This window comes from Chaetura pelagica, unplaced genomic scaffold (genome assembly GCF_000747805.2).
Source record: "Chaetura pelagica isolate M959 unplaced genomic scaffold, ChaPel_1.0 scaffold3, whole genome shotgun sequence".
Taxonomy (NCBI): Eukaryota; Metazoa; Chordata; class Aves; order Apodiformes; family Apodidae; genus Chaetura; species Chaetura pelagica.
In genome coordinates, this window is record NW_009952974.1 from 2,739,596 (window position 1) to 2,761,817 (window position 22,222).

Consider the following 22,222-nt stretch of genomic DNA (forward strand, 5'->3'; position numbering starts at 1 on the left):
TAAAAAACCAACTATCTTCCCTTTTCTAATGTAATACTAAATTAATGTAAAAACAGATGACTGGTATTTTTGGGTGCTGTGGTATTTCTACAGTTAATGCCAAATTCTGATCTCCATAACACTTGAGTGATGTCACGGAGTTGGTTCTAAATATAAAACTGATTCCAGAATTTCTCTCCACATTTATACTGTACTGTACCAGATATCATTTACTCTTAGGAAAATACCTGTCTTCTGTACATCTTTGTAGTGTATATCTTCAGTTTCAATCAGACCTAATGCATTATCATCTTCTCTGTGCTTCTGATAAAGTACAGACCTTTCTATTTTGGGGGTGAAGTCTTGTTTCTCCTAAATATTTGAAATGATTCTTCAACTGAAGTGCATTAAAAAAGGGGATAGTAATAACGCATACAACTTTATTTTCTTTGTGAAATGTCATGATTTAATTACTTTTTGGCAGTAGTTTTAAGAAGTTGTTTTTTTTTTTCACTTGTGTTTTGTAGAAAATGTGTTTTTGTTGTAAATCTGAAATGTCTTGTCTGGGTGCATAACTCTGAGAAACAGTAAATTTTGATCTATAACACTTGTATTTTAAATAAGTACTGCTCCTGAGGTTTGTTTCTTTCCCCTCAAAATACTTCATATTTTAAAAATCTATTTCCCCTCAGTAGGTTAATCTATGAAACACTCAGATAAAGCTTTGGAGTTAGGACAGGGGACTGGCAAACATCAGTCTCTGATTTAAATAATGTGTGAGCGAAATCCTTAAAAGATATTTTAGTGCATTGGGTTTTTAAAGAAGAAAGCATTGAAGATCTGTGATAAATGCAATGCTTTTCTCCCCCAAAATACAGTAAGCTGCTGAATATTATATTTGGCCTTAGTTTAGTGGAAATCCACAGTATAGTTACACATTTTGATAAACAGTACAGTTTCTTTGTTAAAGTAAATATAGATGAATTAATGAGAGACCTCTGTGGTTTGATCCCTCTCCCTTGGTGTTTGATGACTGCCTCCAGCATGAGTTGGCTGGAGGTCTATTAAATGGGTTAATGCAGCTTGATTTGCACACCACTGAATTTGCTGGCAAAATTCTTACTGCCACATGTGGATGCAGGAGACACAGGCGTGAGGTATGTCCTAGGAAGGGTGCTCTCAGGCCTTCTTGAGCAATGACAGACTCACATGGAAACAAAAACTTGGAATGCTAAACCCAGTCTTTTGCTGCTTACAGACCAGACATCTGATCTACCCCCATCTAGGGTTCTGCTGCCAGAGCCTGGCCTGGGGTGCTCTAGTCATTGGTTTTTGTCATACCCCTGCTAGCTTGACTCTCTGCACTTGGCCTTTGCTCAAAAAACTAATTTTGGTAACTTTTCTGGGAGACTGGGCAACTAATTAATATTAGGAGTGTAAATGCCATTTTGAACTCAACTCTGTGGCTCTGGATGCCATTGAGAGCTTTGCCATCAAATTCAAAGGGGGAAAAATGATATTGTTTGATTATGATATATCAAAATTGATTTTTTTCCTTAGAGCTTTTAGATGGCATTTAAACTGCTTCTCAAGAACAGTAATAAAACAAATTGGCGTCGCTTCAGAAGCGAATAATAAACCTTTTTTTATATACTGTAGGGTGTAGTGGAGTAACTTTTACTGGTTAAGCCTTGAGACCTAATACAAGCTAATCTGGTGCTACTAGTCTTGCGTTCCTTGCTTGAGAAAAAGCTGCAGGATGGCTGAGTGCTTGGGTATTAACATGTTCTGACGCCAGGCATGATTCTCTCTCTGAAGTTAATGAGAAACTTACTCTTGACTTCTGAGAGAGCCAGATTGGGACCAGCATGTCTGCCTCTGATATTAAAATGAAACTTTGAAACAACTTCTGTGTAAAAACAAACACAAAAGCTGCTTCCCAGCTTAAATAAATAAATAGATGAAAAGTTGCCCTGAGGATTCAAAGTTGTCTCTGGGGCCCAAGAAACAATAGTTTATTTCTTGCTCTAATGGCAAACTCTCTAGAGCTGTGGATAAAAGAGCATTTAATGGAAAAGCACTGCAAGTTCCCAGAGCCTGTGGGGAGAGCTGCTCAGGCACCTGATTAGGATTCCAAGTGAATGTGAATTCATTTAATAGTCCCTTTCAATGTTGTCTTTTGTGCAGACCGGTTTGGACTCGGCCAGCCAGGCAGGATGCCTGCTTCTGTGAATGCCATGCGAGTCCTGAGCACAAGCACAGATCTGGAGGCTGCTGTGGCTGATGCACTGGTAAGAGGAAAAATACAAAATGCTTCCGGCACTGGAAAGTGGCTTAAAGTTACCTGTACGTACGTTCTCCTCTTTCTAAATAGCTTTGTTCTGATTGTGCCAGTATCTGATGCTGTGGAGTTAGTTACCTTTTGCTATTGTGTCTCTGGTTAAACAGGCAGCAATATTTGTGTCCTTACTCCACGTTAGTTCTCCACAGTTGTTACCAAGCAGGCTGCTGTGGCTCCATGCTAGAGCCACAGGATGGATTGGATCAGCTGTTTGTCTTTCACTTGGGCTGTCTGAGGATGCATGTGGCACTGGGGGGTGCTTGGCACCCATGGGGTCAGGGATTTCCATCAATCCTATTTCTTGCATGAAAACTTTGTCAGAAAAGCAGTGTTCTTTGTTAGTGTTGATTTCTGAGCAGGTTTTAACAAGAACTGAGAATTTCACAAGTTCTTGTCCTGTATTAGATTTTTGTCCTGTGTTTGCACCTGACTAGATATTCGGATCAGCTCAAAACTTGCCTGCAATTGGTACCATCTCATGCACTTAAATCGGAGTGTATTTGTCTAGTTTGCTGCTAGTACTCTCAAACAGTGCATTTCCAAGTAAATTTATTGTCACTTTTTAAAGTTTTACTGTTCTGTACTGTAATATCTCCCAGCTACAACCCAGAAAGTGTTTTCTGCTCTTCAAACGACAAGTGTTAAGATAAGAATTTGGATTTACCTTGAGTATTTCAGGGAGAGGGTGTGTAGAGGCAGGTGCAATTATTTTACTGCATTAGCTGGGTACAAGGGTACCTTGGGTCTTCTCCAGCTCTAGAACTGAGCTGAGAGTAGGACTGGAGTGATGTCTTGAGACAGATTATCTTGACCTCTCTTAATGGAGAGTGAACCATCTCCCCAGAGTTTGATAGATGTCCTTTTTCCATTTCCTAGTGCACTTTCCTTAAGGATTGCTAACATTTTTCTTTTTGTATTTGATTATCACCCAGCTCATGTCACCTCCATTTCTAGATATTTATTAGAATACTCCTAAAGAAATGTCACTTTTTACAAAGTCTACTTTTTTTGTTTAAAAAAGTATTTGTAAATAAAACAGAGATAAGACATCATATAATAGAAGGCACTGTTGCATTTAGTGGACTGAATCATTAGCGGTCATTTTCATTAGTGAATACAACAGCTTGTGAGCCAGTTTCTGCTCTCAGCACCTCAAGTTTGTTACCAGAGTAGTTCAGGACATAATTACAGGTGATGGTTTGTGTGTGTAAATGAAATTGGGTGTATCCCAGAATATGAGCAGTTGCTAAATACAGGTTTCTTGAGGGAGGAGAGACTCAGTGTTTCAGTTCACTGCTGATCACTGAGATCTCTTTGGGTGTGACTTAATTTTCAGCTAGATTTACAGACTTCTCTTTTAAATACTGTCTTTTGAACTAAATAGCATTATACTAGAATGTTAAAGGGTTAACACTTAAGAGAAATCCGTAAGTCTAGCCTGGGAACTTAGTGGTGCTACTGATTTCCTTGATTAATCTGAATTTATAGGACTTCAGGGGATGCAATGCAATCCTGTTGTCCCCTTCTTTCCCACCACCCCAATTTGCTCTTTTTTCTTGGTTGTCTTCTCACAACAAGCAATTAACAAATTCTGTTCAGGCTCCTTTTGAGAGAGTAATGTGATGCCAAATTTTAGCCAGCAGCCTTGTTTTCAGAGGAGTGTTCTTTCCCCTGTAGTAGGAGATGAAAAGAGCTTCTCTAAAGGTGGCTTCAGCCAAATAGTTTAAACAAAACACAGTGGGCATTTTGTGATATCTACTCCCTGTGTACAACTCGCGTTTGATCCACTGCTTCTGTTTGAGAACTGGACTCGGCCTAAAACCAGTGTTTGTACTGGGAATTAGTGCTTGGATCTATTGGAAGAGCTCAAAGGGTGATGGAAACTTTGGTGTTTAGCAAGCCCTTTAAGCTGGGGGTGCGAGCCGGGGAGACTTAAAATAAGCTAAGCTTCAAAAAAGCGTGGTGTGAGAACAGTGGGTTGAAAGAGAACTTGGTTAAGTGAAGTTGATTAAATGTGCTGTCCTGTAGATAGTGGTTTCCTGACATCAGAATTTCTTTCCAAGACCCTGAAATAAAATGCTACTGATAATGTCTGGGGAAATACATCATTACCAAAAACTCTGGTATCTTCCAGAGCAGTTTCTGAAAAGTAAGGGAAGAGTTGTATATAAATCTGTTATTAAAAAACACATTAACAGATAATCTCATATCTGAGCTCACTAATGGAAATTGCAGCTTGTATGAGTAGTGCAACAGGCAGGAGGTAAAGGCAGGTGTTATTATACCCACTTTTATTTTGCATAAACTGTATTTTTTTATTTTACATTTGCTATGCGTTTTTGTTGCACAAACAAACCCTACATAAGCTTCTGACATAATTCTCTATGCTTTTTCCCACCCTTCAATATTTTCCTGCCTACAGCTGTTAGGAGACTCCAGGAGCAAGGTACTAGTGCTTTCTTGACTTTTTATTTCTACTTTCCAACTTTCCCCACCCTGTTGCTAATGCCCATGATACTGCACTTAATTTAGTTTCTACGCTTTGATCCTGCAGTCCTAGTGGAATCAAAACTCTGCTGACTTCTCAAATCCCAGGACCTGCAGGACTAGACACTGGAAGGAATTCTGTAGCAAACACTTTAGTATATAGATGATAATTTTCAGATACATTGTCTTATCAATTCTGTTCTGTTAAGATTCATGTAAGACTTTGTGTTTTAGGGTAGCATACAATTTGTTTAGCTACCATAATTATTCTAATGTCCATTATGTAAGGATTGAGGTTGTCAAAGATGTACCTGAGGGAATCAGGTCCTCTAATGCCAGGCTGTGGAAGTGAGTGGGATTTGAGTACTCAATCAACTCCCTTAGCAGCCCGTCAAAATCCTAGCCCAAATGAACAGAAAGTATCTCCTATATATGAGTGCATTTCTAGAGTCACTTCATTATCAATATTGAAGTGACTGTGCATGCCAGCACAGATTCCTTCAGCTCTTTCTTCCTTTATTTTATTTCCTTGAAGTACAGGTTGTATCATCATAGAATCTTTAACAATGGAACTGACCATATTTACAGTAAACAACAAATTTCATTGCCAGTAGCTAATTCCACTGGGCAAGGCAGGTCCTGCTCCACTTAGTCACGCAAATAGTGTCATTGAAGTCAATGGGATCTGTCTTGCCCTACAGGGAGGGTTAAGCAGGCAGCACTTGGGGACATCTTAAAATCACTATAACAATAGTGTTAGTCTTCCTTCTAGTGGTTACGGATAGTGTTGTTCTTTTGGCATTGATGTAACTATATGTAACTTACTAAGCCTGAGTTTCCCCTTTTCCAGAAAAAGCCAGTGAGAAGGAGATATGAGCCCTATGGGATGTATTCTGATGACGATGCTAACAGCGATGCATCCAGCGCCTGCTCGGAGCGCTCCTATGGCTCCAGGAACGGGGGAATTCCTCACTACCTGCGCCAGACTGAGGATGTGGCTGAAGTCCTGAACCACTGTGCCAGCTCCAACTGGTCAGAAAGGAAAGAGGGGCTCATAGGTCTTCAGAACTTACTGAAAAGCCAGCGGACTCTGAGGTGACCTTGATAGTTTTGTAGTGTCAGTTATGCATGAGAGTTGGCTTTAGTCAGAACTCAGTAATATTTACCTGTCTTATTTAGGTAGGATCTTTCATAGGTGTGAAGACTTAGTCTCCACAATGTCAGACTTTAATTCCTTTTGAAAGATTTCTGCTATGTCATCAGGATAATTTGTATTGAACTTGTAGCAGTAATGTGGACACTACTCGGGTGGCCTGCTATCTTAGCCTTCTAATGTTTCATGAACACCTCCAGTAGGTGTTTGTTGCAGCACAGTGAGATTTCCCACAATGATGGTGATGTAAATGCACTCAAAGTGTGGTAGTGATTTTACTTTGGTCTGTTTGAACCTTCAATATTTTTTTCCCCACAAACTTAGTGGGTGAAGCAAACACTTTATTTACTCTAAAATGACTCAGGGTGTGTGCCTTTTCAAAGATGAGATCAGATGATGCTGTCAGTATGTTGAGTATACTTTAACTCTTTATGAAGGCTGTGTTAGGTATAATTAGAGGGATTACTTGTAACTCTTGAAAAATCTTGTATTAGCAGTTTGAGTCTCCTATAAATGGTCATGTTTATAATCTAGAGGGAAGTTTCTTAAGGAAATAAAGTAGATGTGCAACTCTGGTACTTTGCTTATGGTAGGAGAGGCAGAACATTTTCTCTTGCTGAAAGCCACATGAACCCTTGAAACACCTTTGGCATATCCCACATTAAAATAGATCTTAGAATTATCCAGTAGTCATGTGCAAGTTCCATATGGCCACAGGTCACATTAGTTAGTCAACTGGCTCTCAGGGCATAGGCTTTTCACCCTTACTTTATGGTGAAAGCAGTTGGAAGAAAGCTATTTACCTTCTAGGTCCTTGGATAACATTCAAGGCAACATTTTTATTTTCCTGTTGTGAATATAACAAATACCTGCAACATTTTTATTTTCCTGTTGTGAATATAATGTACTTATATTATGGCTGAGTTAATAAGTGGTGGTTGTACGGTTCATTGCCTTCCTACTTGGATTTGTGCAGTTGTTTCTGTTGTTTGAAGAACTTTGCAGAGGTTCTTCACACTGGCTAAAAATATTTGAAGGTTCATTTTAACAGGCTGAATGAAAATTTACTGAGAGCAGGCCTAGAGACATTAGTCTCTTGCTGTCATAAAACAAAATTCTAGCACTTCATGTGATGTGGTGCAGGTTTTTTATATGGATAGAGCCTCCAGATCAGATGCTTTTTGATGTGATCTCTTTACAAGTCTTTCAAAATTTACTTACTACATATATGCTGTCTTTTTCTTTATTTTAACAAACTGTCTGGAAAGACTCTGGCACTTCATATACCTGCATGAAAAAGTTGAGTGACACTTAAGATTTTTGCCATGAAGTTGTGTGAGGATTATAACCAAGGGTTTGGGTGCTGTTGTGCACAGTTTAAGGGAAAAAATGCTGAGACAGCATTTACCCAGTTATTTATCCAGCTATTTATCCAGACCGGTAGTTCTTAGCCAAAATACGAGTAGAATTCTACTGTTGTTTTCAGCCCTGCTGGTTGCACTGTTTGAACTTGTACTGCTGTTACTAGTTCCTTAAGCTAACACATTTACTTAGCTTTGATCCTGGGTAGTTTATAAACCTGTCACAGAAACTACACTGTTGGGTTTTTTTGAGGTTTTGTTTTTGGTGGTTGTTTGTTTGTTTGTTTTGTTTTTATTTGATACTGTTTTTAGTTCTCTATTTCCTTTTGGTTTGCTTTTGGTCTGCTTCCTCCTTGATTCAGGGTTGATCTGATGCTTGTTCTAATAATTTAGATTTTATCATCCTGTTTGTTCCCATGGCATCTTGGAGAACATCAAGGTCATTAGTCCAAGGGGCAAGTCTGTCTGTTTTCTAATTAAATCTGGTATCTTCTGTTGTAGTATCACAAGTTTAATAAAAGGCAATAATGTGGTTTTCTTTAGTACTCTGAACTGAAAGATGGCTGATCCTATCTTACCTGGCCTTTACATATCCAGAAAGATGTACATGGGAAGTGGTGTGGCACACACTTGATCTTTGTCTTGTACAGATTCATGTGGCCTAGTTTTCTAAGGGCCCCCATAAGGTCTTCTAAATAAAACAAGGCCAGCAGGTCTGTTAAGGAAATGTTCTTCCCCTGCTTGTTTCAGTTTAGTACTTTAGATTATTACCTCAGCTCCTGAGCTTTTAGAAAGAGACTTGTTTATACTTGCTATCTTCATGTAACCTTTGTCCAGAAAGAGGATTCATTAGAGGAATAAATAGGAGGTCATTCAGAGAGCTGCAATCTGCATGAAGTCAGGAGACTGTTGTAGTCATTTTGAGACTCTGCAGCCTTATTCTGAACGAAGCTGAAAAGATGTCATTACAAAGACTTTTTCCTCTACATCAAACTCTTAAGACCCTTGGTTTTGCACCTTCTTAAAATTTGATCAGACTTTCATGTGCAGGTTTATTTGGAAAAAAGAGTCCTGCATTACTTATAAACAAACTAACAAAATCATTGCAGACTGCTAGTGTGTTCTGGTCTGGGCTTTGAAGCTTGCTTTGAAAGAGAGGAAGATAAGCTGGTAGATTGTAGACTTAACATCTTTCTGGAAAGAGTACCTATAGTCAAGACTTGAATGGCTGTTCTCTGAACAATCCATGTGCATTTCTCTAATTGTTCTGGTTTCATAGTAATTGTGGAAAATACCTAATTGCATCTATAGCTTGCAGGAAATTTCACCTAACTGATTTGCTCTGGTTTTGTTTGCACAATAGAAAAGCAAAACCTCTGCATTATTTGGCAGTTTGCCTTGCAGGAAAACTAAGACTTGTGTTTGCAATACTGCAAATAAGAGCTTTGGCACCAAACAGTTCTGCATTGGACTCTTAACTCAGTATCTTATGAAAAGCACTTAGTGATCATTCTTTTTTTCCCCTTGCATAAAAAGAGCATTCCTGAGCATCTAATAATTTCTTAGGAATAGGAATTTACACTAAGATTGTGCTTTGATCTAAGTATCTTCTGACTTATGATGTTGCCCACTTGTTAATCTGTCTTCCAGTTCTATATATTGGCCTCCTCAGTGTGCCTGCTCTCAGGCTTCACAGTTCTGGTAACTGTTAGTACAATTCTAGACTGATTTTGCTGAAGCTACTGAGAATTTAGTACAAAATATTTAAGATCATTATCTGCACAAACAGTATGAAAGTTCTGGTTTTACTTGAAAATTTCAATTCCCTGACACAAAGGAGGCTTGAGAAACCTGTTCCTAAGCTGCAAAGACCTGTGTGTATATCAGTTGGTCACCTTGGTATAGATAGAAAGCTAATAACCCCCAAAGAGGTGAATTTCAAGTTGTCTTTTGCAAGTCAGAGTACTGAAGAAAATAGAAGCAGCAGAAAATGCAAGTGTCTGGCTTTGATTGAAAAAAACATTTATTAGATTTCTTAATGTAAGGCTGGTGATCCCTGCAGCTAAACTTGAATTCCAGTTAAGGCTTTGCCTCAATACAGAGTTTTCAAAGTGTTTCTTAAGTCACATGGAAATACAGAAGGTTAGATTTTTCAGCTGTTAATATTTACTAGCTTTTTTGTTGCAGCTAGAGCATATTTGCATTAATACCATGTTTTATTTATGTATTTTAGCCGTGTCGAGTTAAAAAGGCTCTGTGAGATATTTACTCGCATGTTTGCTGACCCTCACAGCAAGGTAAGGCCATAAAGGTGGGGCTCACTCTCTTGCACTACTGTGTGTGCATATTTGACACTGTTCAAGGGTGAACATTTTGTATTTCTACCCCTGCCATCTGCTGGGGGGAACTGGCATTTCTAGATCTTCTTGATTTTTTGTTTTACAATGAGGGGATGCATCTCAGTCTCTTTGCTAGGAAGTGGTTACTCTGTGCTTTCCAAGGAACTACCTAATGCCTTTTAGATATCAGCTCCTGGAGTGAGAGGTTCGGTTGTCTGAACCTCTCTAGGGACTGTCTTGGTGACAGACAGTAAAGTGAGGTCCATGAAAGGTAATGAGCCATAGTTCAGCATCATGGTCACTGGGGTTTGTGTATTGTATGTACCTGGGAGCAGTATGGAGTCTCACCAGAATGTTGTTCTGGATATCATCAATCAAATCTTGAATATAGCCACTTTGCCTTCTTTGTAACACTGATTTTTGAGGTTAAAGGCTGTGGCATGAATTTACAGATACCTTTCTTGGTCTTCTGTTGACAGGTAAGCAGGAGTAGGGAAAAAGGAAAGAAAAGGAGTTTAATGCTTCTCTGGAGTTTTGCTGGTTGAGAGCAACCAGTAATGGCTAGGCAAAAGCATCTGCAGTTGCGTTAAATGTAGTTTGAGAGAGTATTTGTACTTCACACTACTTGGTAAACCAGTTTTACAAAATGGTTGTCAGGTAGAAATCTCTTGGACAGGCATTGTCACCTGTCACAGGTCATGCACAAAGCATGCATTCTTGGCCATAATTATAGTTTGGACCAGCTGTTCCACAGGCCTCACAAAGTGTGATAGTTCCTGCCTGTAAGATCTTAATATTGTTCTGAAAGGTTCAGTATGTGTTGTGGAAATAGTTGTAGCCATTTGTTTGCAAAATACTTCCAATTTCTGAGTAAGGTGAGGGATAATTGCTCACTGGGCTCAAGTACGTCCTCTGGCAGCAGTGATCTGTCATCTGCACTGCTTTTATCTAATTATTGCTACAACATATGTAAACTTAGTTGTATATAAACTTACTTTGAGTGAGGAGACTGGGTGTGACCTAAGGTATATGCTAATTGAAGTAACTGCTGAGGAGAGGTTGTGTTTGAAGAAAATGTAAACTTTCAATGAATGCATCTTTTATCTGTTGACAAACTGCATCTGAACAACCAGCCTTGATCACTATGTGTGCTAACGAGTGGTTTGTTTTGTTGCATGGCCTGCTTTGCCGTGGAATTCACAACAGAGAGTAAGTCTATTCTTCCCCTTCCTTCATTTGTTTCATGTGGTATTTTAATATGACACATGTTAGACATTTCTTGTCTTACTGTTTTTTCAGAACGATGTAGTCACTAAAATCATACACTCATGAAACTGTCTATAACAAAATCATCTTGAAACTCACTGTAGACCCCTCCCTTTTGATTATTTTTATTTTGAGTATAATATTCCTTTTTGTGACACTTGTTTTGTTTGTAGGTCTTCAGCATGTTTCTGGAAACTCTGGTTGATTTCATCATCATTCATAAAGATGACTTGCAAGATTGGCTTTTTGTTCTCCTGACCCAGCTGCTAAAGAAGATGGGAGCAGACTTGCTGGGGTCTGTGCAGGCTAAAGTTCAAAAAGCCCTGGATGTCACCAGGTACTCAGAAGGCCAATGTTATGGAGGCTTTTGCAGGATTATAGGAGGGCATTTGATGGAACATTTTAGAAACGTAGTAGTGCTGTATATTTTGAGGGCTTGACCTTGATGAATACCAAAGGAGAAAAAAGTTATGTCACAATATTTTGAGCATTGAATTAAAAGAGCCTGTCTCTTTTGTAAATAGATAACTTAAAGCATAATGTTTAAAACATGTAACTGATTATTTTTGTTGATTTGGCTTTTTGGTGGCTTTGGTATCAGGTTTTTTCTTTAGAAGAAGTGGTCCTTGAATGTTGACCAGCTATCTTGAGCTCCTTTATTTTCTAGCACCCTGTCCCATGGGATTTCCCTTAATAGATGATTGAGGATGGCTTTGGTATCAGGTTTTTTCTTTATTATATATTTACAGTGTTCAGAATACACATGGTGCTTTAGCATGAAATTCAGAGTATATTTTGTGTTCGAATAGCAAGGAATGATAATGTCAGGATAAGAAAGACCTTGAAAACTAGTGTGATGTGCACACCAATTCTGCAGTCCAGATCTTTTTCTAAGGATGTCCCCCACAGGACACTTAAAAAAAATTCAGCTCATCCTGGAAATGGAATAATTAAGAAAGAAGTAGTAGTAATCCAGGAGAAAACAGGATAGAGGATGGAAAAATAGGAGAGAAATCAAAACCAGGTATGAACTCTGAGAAAAAGACAAAGCAGTCTGTTGCTAGAGATAAGGGAACAAAGCACAGCTTGAAGAAGGAGTGGGCAGGTGTTGCCAAAAGCTGGATAAGTGTATAGAGAGCAGGTGGAGAAAGAAGCTTTAATGTATCAAGTTAATTTAGTCCTGAAAAATTCTGTATGTGCACTACATTTTTGCCTTTGTTTTATTTGGACAGGGATTCTTTTCCATTTGATCAACAGTTTAACATTCTGATGAGGTTTATTGTAGATCAGACCCAAACACCAAACCTGAAGGTCAGTATCAAAACCTTTTTCACTAAAGCATCAACATGATTCTCTTACCTTGTCATGTCAAGCATACTGTAAAGCACAGAACTCATGACAAGCTAACTAACTGTAAGTACCTGCATTGCTTAGAAATCACATCAGCAACTTTAATTCTCTCATTCTCCACTTTAGTAATTCTAAATATATTTAAAACATGGCCCTGTGACAAGTCAGTAAGTGTTGGGCTTCAGGTACACTGGAATGCATCATAGTGAAGTTTAGACAGTGAAGATTCTTGACGTTGGTTTTGGTTTGAGACCAAAAGCTGTGTATGCATCTGCAACAATTAACTGCTGGTGGAGACAGCATGGTGGAGTACTGCCATGCTCATGCAGACACACAAGCAGACAAGTTTTTCACATCAGTTCTGCTCTACCTTTCCAGACTCTCACTACACAATTTATCCTGGGTAGGAAGTTGCTCTTGATTTTTTAAGTATGACACAGACACGTCATAGGGATATTTTTTTCCCCATGTGACACAGGTCTGGTCAATCTCTAGTGGTATATGTTTATTATGGGATAAATCCATCTTTGCCAGCTTGTGATACCAAATCCCTTTTCACTTCTCAGGTGAAAGTTGCCATCCTGAAATATATTGAGTCCTTGGCAAGACAAATGGATCCAACAGACTTTGTGAACTCGAGTGAAACAAGACTTGCTGTATCTAGAATTATAACGTGGACAACTGAACCAAAGAGCTCAGATGTGAGAAAGGTAAGTCAGAATGATGAAGTATTTGCAGTAATTATTGGTCTTGAAAAACAAAAGCAAAAGCCAAAACACCAACAAAAAGTTGTCATAAGTGTCATGAAAATTCCAGTGCTTAGCTTTGAGTTTGATAAAATGGATTTTACAAACCTTACTGTCCAAACCAAAATGCCTCTTGAGTACAGAGACATCTCCAAATAATGTCTTTGTGTTTTTTTCTAGTAGATACTTAGCTGTGTGACTTTAATTACTATTGCTGTGTAAAAAAGATCATAGTTTGAAAATGTGCTTTTTCTTGAGCAGTCTGGAAATATCTCTAGCTTTTTGTTTATTTAGGGGAAAGCTCTGTGCTTTGTAAATTCAAAAGAAATCTAGCACAACTGTGTTATAATATTATTTAAAGAAAGTAAACAAATCAGTAAGCTGCCAGAGGCTCTCAACTCTCTTCTTTTAAGAGCTGTGTGTTTATCTCAACCTGGAAAAAAAATTGACACATTTAGGTCATGCCTGGGTAATAAAGTTACCTTGTTCTTTATCTTGCTGTAGATGCAAGTGTCAGGCGAGCTAAAATGGGACAGACAGTGATACTCATCTCTCCCAAGAGAAAAATGAGACTTAGTTTTATGTCCCTGCCATCTGTAACACAATTTAGGTACCTTCTCTTCACAGCCCAGATGTGGAAGTAGATTCCATTAGGGGTTAAAGGCTTTGATAGGTACTTGGATTAAAAAAATCAACAAACCCAACAACCAAAAAAAGCATTTCAGAATATAAAAATTTTGTGACATTTTTACACTCTACAAGCACTGAAAATGTTGAATCAATACTAGAATAACATGTAATTCTGATTTCCAAAGTTATAAAATATTTTTTATTAGTGATTATTTGATTCTGATGAAAAGATCACTCGGTATCAAACGTGCTACAACTGTAGCATCATCTGATAGCAGACACAAGGCTTCAGAGAAGCTTTTTGGGTGCATGCTGTTTGCTTTCTGGCATACAGCTGATTGGATCTGGAGAAAAATCTCATCCTCTTCTGAAGATTTTTCTGCAGGGATTACTCAAACCAGTGTGACTAGAATTTGCTTCCACAAGATAGTTTTCTTCAGAAAAAAATGACTAAATCCTGGCCTTAGATCTGTGATGTGCATTTCCATTTTAATGCTTCCATGTACAAAGTCAGAAAGAATTAAGCAGGCAAAGAAACTGCTTCTCTGCACTTCAAATAAACCTCTAGCAGTTTGCTCTGCTGGAAGTCTGCGAGAGGGAGTTTTAATTCAAGTAAAAATCTACATTGGAAAGCAAAATCTCTGCATATTGCTCAGCAGAAGAAATATTCCACCATTAGGGGTCATCCTTGCTACGTGCAGAGTTGAGTTAATATCTGCAGCAGCTGGAAAAACTGGTTGTTGACTGTGAAGCTGTGGGATGTGAGGAGTGGGTGTTCACAGTGTGGGTCCATCCTTTAATCTGTTTCAAAGACTCACAGAGCTCTGGCAGAGCTTCCAGCAAACTCCACCTGAACAAGTGCTTTGGGGGTTGATAAGAGTAATGAATCTAAATTCTTTTTATTAAACCTGCATGTGACTTGGATTTGCCTCTGATATTTGTATCTTCCAAATAAATTATTACATAGTTAAGCTAACTGAGGCTACTAGAAATGAATACCCAGGTGATCTATATTTCTTCATACCGTTGCTGGACTATGATTTTATTAAGAACATAGTACAAACCACAAGCTTTAGAAGAAGCAATCATTGTCCATTATCTCTCTCAGGATTGTAGTTAACAGGCTAATAAATTCATTGTGCAGTAACGAACTGGATTATCAAGGGCCAACCCAGACAGGTGAAGTGTTCTGAAGTACACAATTAAAAAATTGTCCTCCTTTTTGGAGACTATAAACTGGGGAAAAAAGTACCTTTTAAAATTAAGGATTATCAGAATCTGCCCTCATGGAGGGTATGATGGTGGCCCTCATGATCTGAGGTGTTCAAAGTGCAGAGGAAACCATGTGTTGTCAACCTTATCACAACCTAAAAATGGAGACAGCAGTTGAGATTATTGGGGAAAGGGAGAACTAATTCAGTCTTCAAATGATGGAAGTACTACAAGAGGTTTGTAAGAAGTTTAAAATAACGTAATTTTTCAGTAGAATATGGATTTGAGACTAGTACAAACAAATCTGCTCCTGCAAGAAGGGGACTCTTTCCCCCAAGAAATGTAGTCTTGCTGCCAGTGTGGTTCTTACTTGGATTTGAGTTACTTAACGTTACCTTAATGCAAGCAGCATCTGTGGGGACAGCACGTGGCTGCTGTGTGGTCCTGGCAATTAATTGTGCAGATCAAATGCTATGGTAGCAATCAAGGTGTCTGTTCAAGAAATAGATTATATTTTCAGTCAGGAGTGGGATTATCCTTTTATTTATTAGTGATCATCCATAACTGCTGTTAACTATGTGTGATGGTCATGGAAATCCTAGGCCCATACTGTTAAGGCAGTGGAGTAAAATAGAGAAGAAAAAAAAAGTGGCATTTAGTCCAAAAACCTTTTTCAAAATTAATACTTTTACTAAAAGCTTTGCATATTCTTAGGATCACCAGCTGAGTGCACGTAATGAGCACATTTCACCTGTCTGAAACTTTGCTTGAACTGCAGATCATGTTTTATAGCTAGCAAAATCAGAAATTCAGGCAAAGGGAGTGCTGGTGGGCATAAAGCAGTTCATGTTCTCATAGAGAATTATATCTGTAGCTAAACAACCTTGGTTATCACAAGAAAATCATTACGTACTTTGAGGAACATAGAATTTGATATTACAGTGTCATTGACCAAGCGTTGTGATTCCCTCTGAGGGCAGAAACCATTTAAGCTGCTGATAGTAGCCATGAACTATGTACAGTCAAAATTATCGTCAACCTTTATGTTTAAAATAAGGTGATCTGCAGTGTGTTATGGGTAAATATTTGCCTTGTTTTTAAGATTGTTAATACTTAAGGGTGTTTACCCTGCATTCAAGTTAGGATTGACTTCCTGCAAGCAGTGCTAGAAGAAAGGTGAAAGATGTTTGTCCTCCATGCTGAGGAACAGCCACTGGGTAGGAAGAGGTCACTTAGAATTGTGTAGAGACCTGGATGGGATGTGGTGCCAGTTCAAGAAGAGCACCTCTTGGTCACTTCTGCACGTACAGCTCTCTTGCTGCTTTTTTCCTCAAGCAGGATGTACTGATGGGCAGGGCACTGATCAGGATTTCAGATAACAGCTCCAGTGTGGATTGTGTTAGTGTCTAACCTTGTGTGATGCACCTGACTTTCCTCTGCCTTGGTTTATTCTCTGTAATAGTGTGTTAATTCTGATTTTTCTCTGGAAAATGTGTAAAATTTGGTGAAATAATTTTACAAAAGCCAATTAATTGCTACACAAAAAGGTAACACAAAATGGCAACACAAATACTGTAATGACTGGTCTGAGGACATGAAGTCAGTAACTTCACTGTATTACCACAAGTATGGCCAGCAAAGATGTTATGCAATCCTTACGTAGGTAAAGTGCTTATTGAATTTGGATGACAGGCTTGGGCTCTGCATGGGAAAATACTTTGATCTTGGAAAAGAGCCATCACTTTGAGAATGGAAATTAAAATGAGGCTTCTGTTTTGACTCCAGCCAAAGCCTAAAGAAGCCTCATGTCCAACTCTCAGGTGAATGGAAACTTTTATTAAACATGAGTGCTCAGCTTTTGAGGGGGTGGAGTAGTCTGTGAGGAGCTGTGTGCAGAAGGAGCTTGCACGAGCTGAAGGAGAGCAGGGCCTTCTGAGCTGATGGGCCAGTGACATCGCCCACCATCTTATTAGTCACCCAGACTCTGGTCTTAATGATAAATAACAGATCTTGTACTGCTTGATCATCATTTGGACTTCTAATCTCAGAGGAGATTTTTCTGTTGTGCCAGATGTCCTGCCTGGCTTCTCCATTGGTAAAACAGTGCTACAGGAGTTTTATTTTGCAAGTTTAATGCATTTTTACAGATTATGGGGCAGCCTCATGTCACGTGTCCATCGTGTTCTGCCTTCCAGTCACGTAACTGAGAAAACTACTTTGAACTCCTTACTGAATTTGGCCAACCTGCCCTTGAACAGACAGTGGATGGGACTTGGTAGGAAGATGGAACCTCTGTGATTAATCAAAAACCCGAGGAGAGTGCTTGTGTTACTGTGACTTTCATGAAGTCCCATTCAGACTATCCAGGGGTAGGGCCCTCCTTGGACTGGCATGAGTTTGCAATTGAAATCTAGAGATGTCCAAAGAAAACAAGTTTGGGAATTTTTTTTTCCTAAGACTACTTAATTGAGAAAATGTTTCTGAAGAATACTGGAATATGAGCTTTCAGAGAGAGCTGCAGGTCAACAAATTCTTCATGTGCTCCAACAGTCAATGAAGATGCATGTGCTTCTTTAACTAGTAGTCCTAGACATCATATAGATGATGTCTCTTTGATAAGAAAATTGTATCTATCAATGAAGCCCAGAGCAAGTTTGAATTAAGCTGTCACATCTGGAGGGGGACAGTGAGAGACAGGAAAGGAAACACTTCTAAGGAAGTTAAATTGGGCTCCTTTGCAACATGATGTGATGAGACCTCTAAAATCTCTCCTGGAGCATTAGTTTTCCATTAGTATCAGGCTGATTTGAGCAACTCTGGGACTAGAAACTTCTCTGTAAAAGTAATCCCAGACAATCTTAGCTGAAATAGTTCATCTTTATTGGTCTTGGGCAATAAATACTGTTGGTCATGGCCTGTTACAGTAGCAGTGGCAAAGATGTTTGCAGAAATACTTTTGAATGGCAAATTGTTTTAATATTCCCCAGTTGCAGGCTCTTGCCTTTCTGGGTCAGAGGTTTCTCTAGAACTCTTGCAATATTCCTACACCAGATCTCTGTCTCTCATGGACTCCATGAAGAGCCAAGTTACCAGAGGACCTGACCTCTAGGGTTTCATTTCAGGCTTATGGAGTCTTAAATAGGACTGTGTCCATACTGCTGAGGTCAGCCTTTTAGCCAAAGGATATTCCTAAACAAGTCAAACTCAGCCTAAATGTACACCAGAATTCCTTTCAGGTGTTTAAACACAGTGGTAGGAAAAACAGTGTAATGTAATAAAAACAGCACTTCATGGACTTCAGTGTTTATTGATTTAAGCCTATTACAGCAAAAAGGATCTCAGTGTCCTAACTGTGTTTCCAAAATAGTAGCAGTCATTTTGTGTTTGTTTTGGATTTGGTGCTAGAGAGCTGGGAGAGCCCAAATGTTTGTAGTGTACGCAGTGTAAGGAAAATGGCTTTTCCCAATGTTAGTGGTCAGAAAATTATCACGCGCTTGTTGGAAACAAGGTGCTGGGGTAGATTTCCTTAGAATAAATCTCTTTGCTTTATACAGCCTTCTAGTATCCTTTGAGTTGAAAACAATTTGTAATGGTGGGAAATATAAGCACGTTTTCTTGGTTTCTTCAATACAGTAAGAGCTAGTGCGTGATAATATGAGATAAGGAGAAATTGCTTCACAGAATGTGTATACTCATGCTTATATTATGTGTCTGTGCATAATATGTTTGTATGCGTGTGCCATTTATATAAATACACATACCTACATAGATACAGGTGAGGTATCTACTTTGACAATTAAGATTAGAGGTGATATTTACATGATGCATTGTAGAACCATCTGATAAATAGTCCATGGGCTGTTTTCTGTGCACTGGGATGCACGTCTGCTGTTCTTATTCTAGGATTTCAAAACTCCATGCAGATCAAAGTGCATGTTTTCCTTACAAACCATCTTGCTTTGGTAGCTTTTCTTTTTCCTTAGCTTATGTGGGAACTTGCCTCTCAGCCTTAGATCATGTCAGGTTTGTAATAACAATTTTTGCTGGCACTTACTTGAGATGCCTTTGACACACATAATACAACTGTCCATGACTTGTAAAAGCCTTTCATGATACATTGTGTGCTGTGTAAAACACAATTGCAATGTGAATTGGATCTGTATGTCAATTCTGTATTTAAATATGTCAAACAAATTCTTCCTTTTCAGGATGTGAATGTAAACAGCATATTCTAACAGAAGTCTTTTGGGAAAACCATGTGTTTAAAAGGTTATGGTCAAGCTAACATGCTTAGATTATGTGTGAATTGGTGAAGCCACTGTGCTTCATATTACCATACCAGTAATCTGAATGTCCATGCTCATCTGATGCTAGACCTGAAAAAGGAGCAAGCAGGAGGTTTGGTAGATAGTCTCTTAGCTTAATGCCAGCTAACATGTAATTGTCTACTGGAAAGTACACTTAAATGGCATTGGTTTAGAGCCTGCAAACACTCTCAGTAAATGTGAATTAATTAATTTAACATCAGCTGTGCTCATTGGAGAATTGAAGTGTTGCCCTGTGCCAATGTGTGCTAATACAAGCTGTCTTATATGTCACTGCTGCCTCTCCATGTCATGGCTCTGTATTTGATCTGCAGTTCAGTATCATGCAAAGCAGCATCAGAGGGAGCGTTTCTCTGTTCCAGTGTGACATCAGTTATTCAAACCACACTTGCCTCTGACTGGGTGATGCATACAGAGTTACAACTACGTCAGAAGTCAGTAGATGTTAGCGTGGATCTTCCCCAGATGTGATAAAAGGCATTTGCCAACTGTGTTGGTCCATCAGACTGATGCCTGGACTGAGGTCAAGAGATTGCAGTTTCTTAACTGCTTCTTCTGGACTTAAAGACTTCTGAAGGATAGGTGTAAAACAGTGAAAGCACCTCTACCCCTACTTCTGGCTGGCCAGGTGCAAATGCCATCTCAGTGCAGCACTGCCTGGGCTCTGCACCTCAGCAGAAGTGTTTAGGTGGTCATGGAGACCATCAGGAGGTTGCTAAAGCAAATACTTGTAGAAGAACTAAGGGATGATCTGTAAGCCTGAGAGTTGTGGCTGAATTTTATTTTGAGGCAGTGCTGGCTGCCCTCTGCTGAAAGGAATGCACTTCTGGGTAAATAAAATATTTACTTTTTTACTTGAAATTAAGAAAGCAACTCATTCAACTCTTTTGCAAAAAGATAGCATGTGTACTGTTTCGATGTTTTGGTTGAAATATGTTCTTTCTCTAAATAATATCAACTCTCCTGTTTGTCAAACCCAGACCATGCATAGTTGGGTGGGTGAGGATTTGCCAGCTAGGACAACTACAGCTTCCTCAGGGCCTGGTGAAGGAAACTTGGAAGAGAAATGTAAACAGGTAGACTACAAGCTGTGTGCACTAACCACACTAATCTTGTTTGCAGTCTCAACTGTCTAGCTGTGTGAAGAGACCTTGACTGGGAGCCTGAAAAACTGTGTGTCTGAAGTAATTTTTGGCTTTGGTGTGCTTTTCTGTTAATTCTCTAGATGCAATCACTCAAACAATTGGGGTCAGTGGGCTTTCCCTTCTGTGGGGCTGGCAGTTTTGAGTCCATCGCCAATGGAAGTTGGAGTAACTTGAAAACTGCTTTCATACAGCTCAGGCCACTAGCTGCTTTTTCTGTTTGTTTCTGTTTGACCAGTGACACCAGCAATCATAAGGCACTTGTATTAAGCTTAGGTCACTAACCACCTTTTCTCTCTAGAATAAATGGGTGTTTCCAGTTAGCCTTGATCTCTTTGCTTAATAAGTCCAAACCACTTCAAAGAGACTTTAGGGTATTTTGATGATTTGGCCAAACCCCACAGTTTAGGTGAAAACAAAAAAAAAATAAAGTTTCTGAAGCATTTGTGTCCCTTTAGCAGTTGTCACTGTTGGACAGCATGAATTGTATTGACCAAAGTCTAAAACTTTGGGAGCTGCTACTGGCTTGTGGAACCTGATCCCTGGCCACATTGTTATGAGGAAAATAATGGAGTTACATAAGCAATCCATTGCAAATAATTCAAGAACCTGACGTGGAGCCAGACACCCCTCCCTCCCCCTGAAATAGGCTCTGGAGTTACTGGAGTTCCTCCAGCTCAAGCCAGCAGAGAACTCCTTCATTAAGATTAGATTATTTGTAGGGTCTATGTTATATGTCAGTGAAAGGAGATGGATTAGTGTTCCACACTAATGATAACGGACACAAAGGCAAGGGAAAATTCAGATACTACTACAGTTCTTCAAACTATATATCATCAAGCATGAGTGTTGCATGGAGAATGTTTCTTCACTGTGTACAGAAATAAGTTTTTTACTGCTTGTTTTAAATTTTATATACTCCTTGAGTAATCTGATGAAACAAGGGCTGAGTTTTTGAGAAATTACTGGTGATTCTGACATGATGACAATGTCTTCTGGTTTCTCACAAACTGAAAATCATAGAGGTAAAATTCTTAAAAACATTATCTGTAGAAGATATCCTTTGACTAGATAAATGTGTGCTGAGTAAATGAAATGTAGGATGTGTCCAGACCTAACCATTAGACAGATGTAGAAATGCTGGTCCTGATGTTTTGTTACTGAAATAAAACTAACCATATTCAAACTTGAAAGTATTGCCAGAGTGAAACTAGGAACATCTTATAAATGGGATTCTAAGCTAGCATGGACCTTCCAGCTTTTGAGGTCAGACCAGGACCTTTCCATGATAAATGTTAAGTAGGAAATTGACTGAACTTGCAAATAATGGCTTTTGCCTGAAATAAACGGAGAAGTGCAGTTGGATGACTAAGGACTATTTAAAGAAAACACAGCCAAGGTTAACTCGTGTAGCTCTAGTGTTGCTTTTGAGAGCTCTAGTGGAGCACCACTGCCATTCTGTAGTGTTACTTGGCTTTATTTCAGGAAAGCATGGGCTATAAGTCTGCTTTCTTTCAGGCCACATGAGATTGTGTAACCATGCAAGCAACTGTTCAGGGCTTCATTCAAAGCCTGATGACCTGTCTGCAGGCAGCAGCAAAGCTACTGAAGAGCACTGGGTACACACAATACTGGCAGACACTCCTAAAGACAAGCTCTATTTTGTGCAAAGTGGACACAGTCCTGTTTTCATTAAATCCAAAACAAAAATTGGGACAAAATTTAAGTGACTTCTGGGAGCTGAAGCTTCCTTCAGATGCTCCTGTATCTGCACTGAACAGTGCTCTGCACTGTCTGACGCAGTGTCTGTGCTGTCAGTGTTGGTGTGTTAGGCTTGAACTGTACTAGCGAGAACTCTGCTTCAAAGTGAAGCTGCAGAATCATAAAGTCC

The 22,222-nt window shown here is 39.1% G+C and overlaps 1 protein-coding gene across 5 annotated transcripts in view; it reads left to right on the plus strand.

Annotated features, from left to right (window-relative positions):
* Nucleotides 1-22,222, plus strand: part of CLASP1 (cytoplasmic linker associated protein 1) — a 156,519-nt gene that overhangs the window by 102,545 nt on the left and 31,752 nt on the right. For 4 of the 5 annotated variants that reach the window (XM_009996037.1, XM_009996040.1, XM_009996039.1 and 1 more), the window contains 8 exons: nucleotides 2,167-2,270; nucleotides 4,743-4,766; nucleotides 5,658-5,902; nucleotides 9,555-9,618; nucleotides 10,263-10,265; nucleotides 11,100-11,263; nucleotides 12,159-12,237; nucleotides 12,843-12,986. In XM_009996037.1, the coding sequence (XP_009994339.1) occupies nucleotides 2,167-2,270; nucleotides 4,743-4,766; nucleotides 5,658-5,902; nucleotides 9,555-9,618; nucleotides 10,263-10,265; nucleotides 11,100-11,263; nucleotides 12,159-12,237; nucleotides 12,843-12,986 (827 nt within the window). The remainder of the gene's footprint in view (nucleotides 1-2,166; nucleotides 2,271-4,742; nucleotides 4,767-5,657; nucleotides 5,903-9,554; nucleotides 9,619-10,262; nucleotides 10,266-11,099; nucleotides 11,264-12,158; nucleotides 12,238-12,842; nucleotides 12,987-22,222) is intronic. The other variant, XM_009996036.1, reaches the window with a different exon arrangement.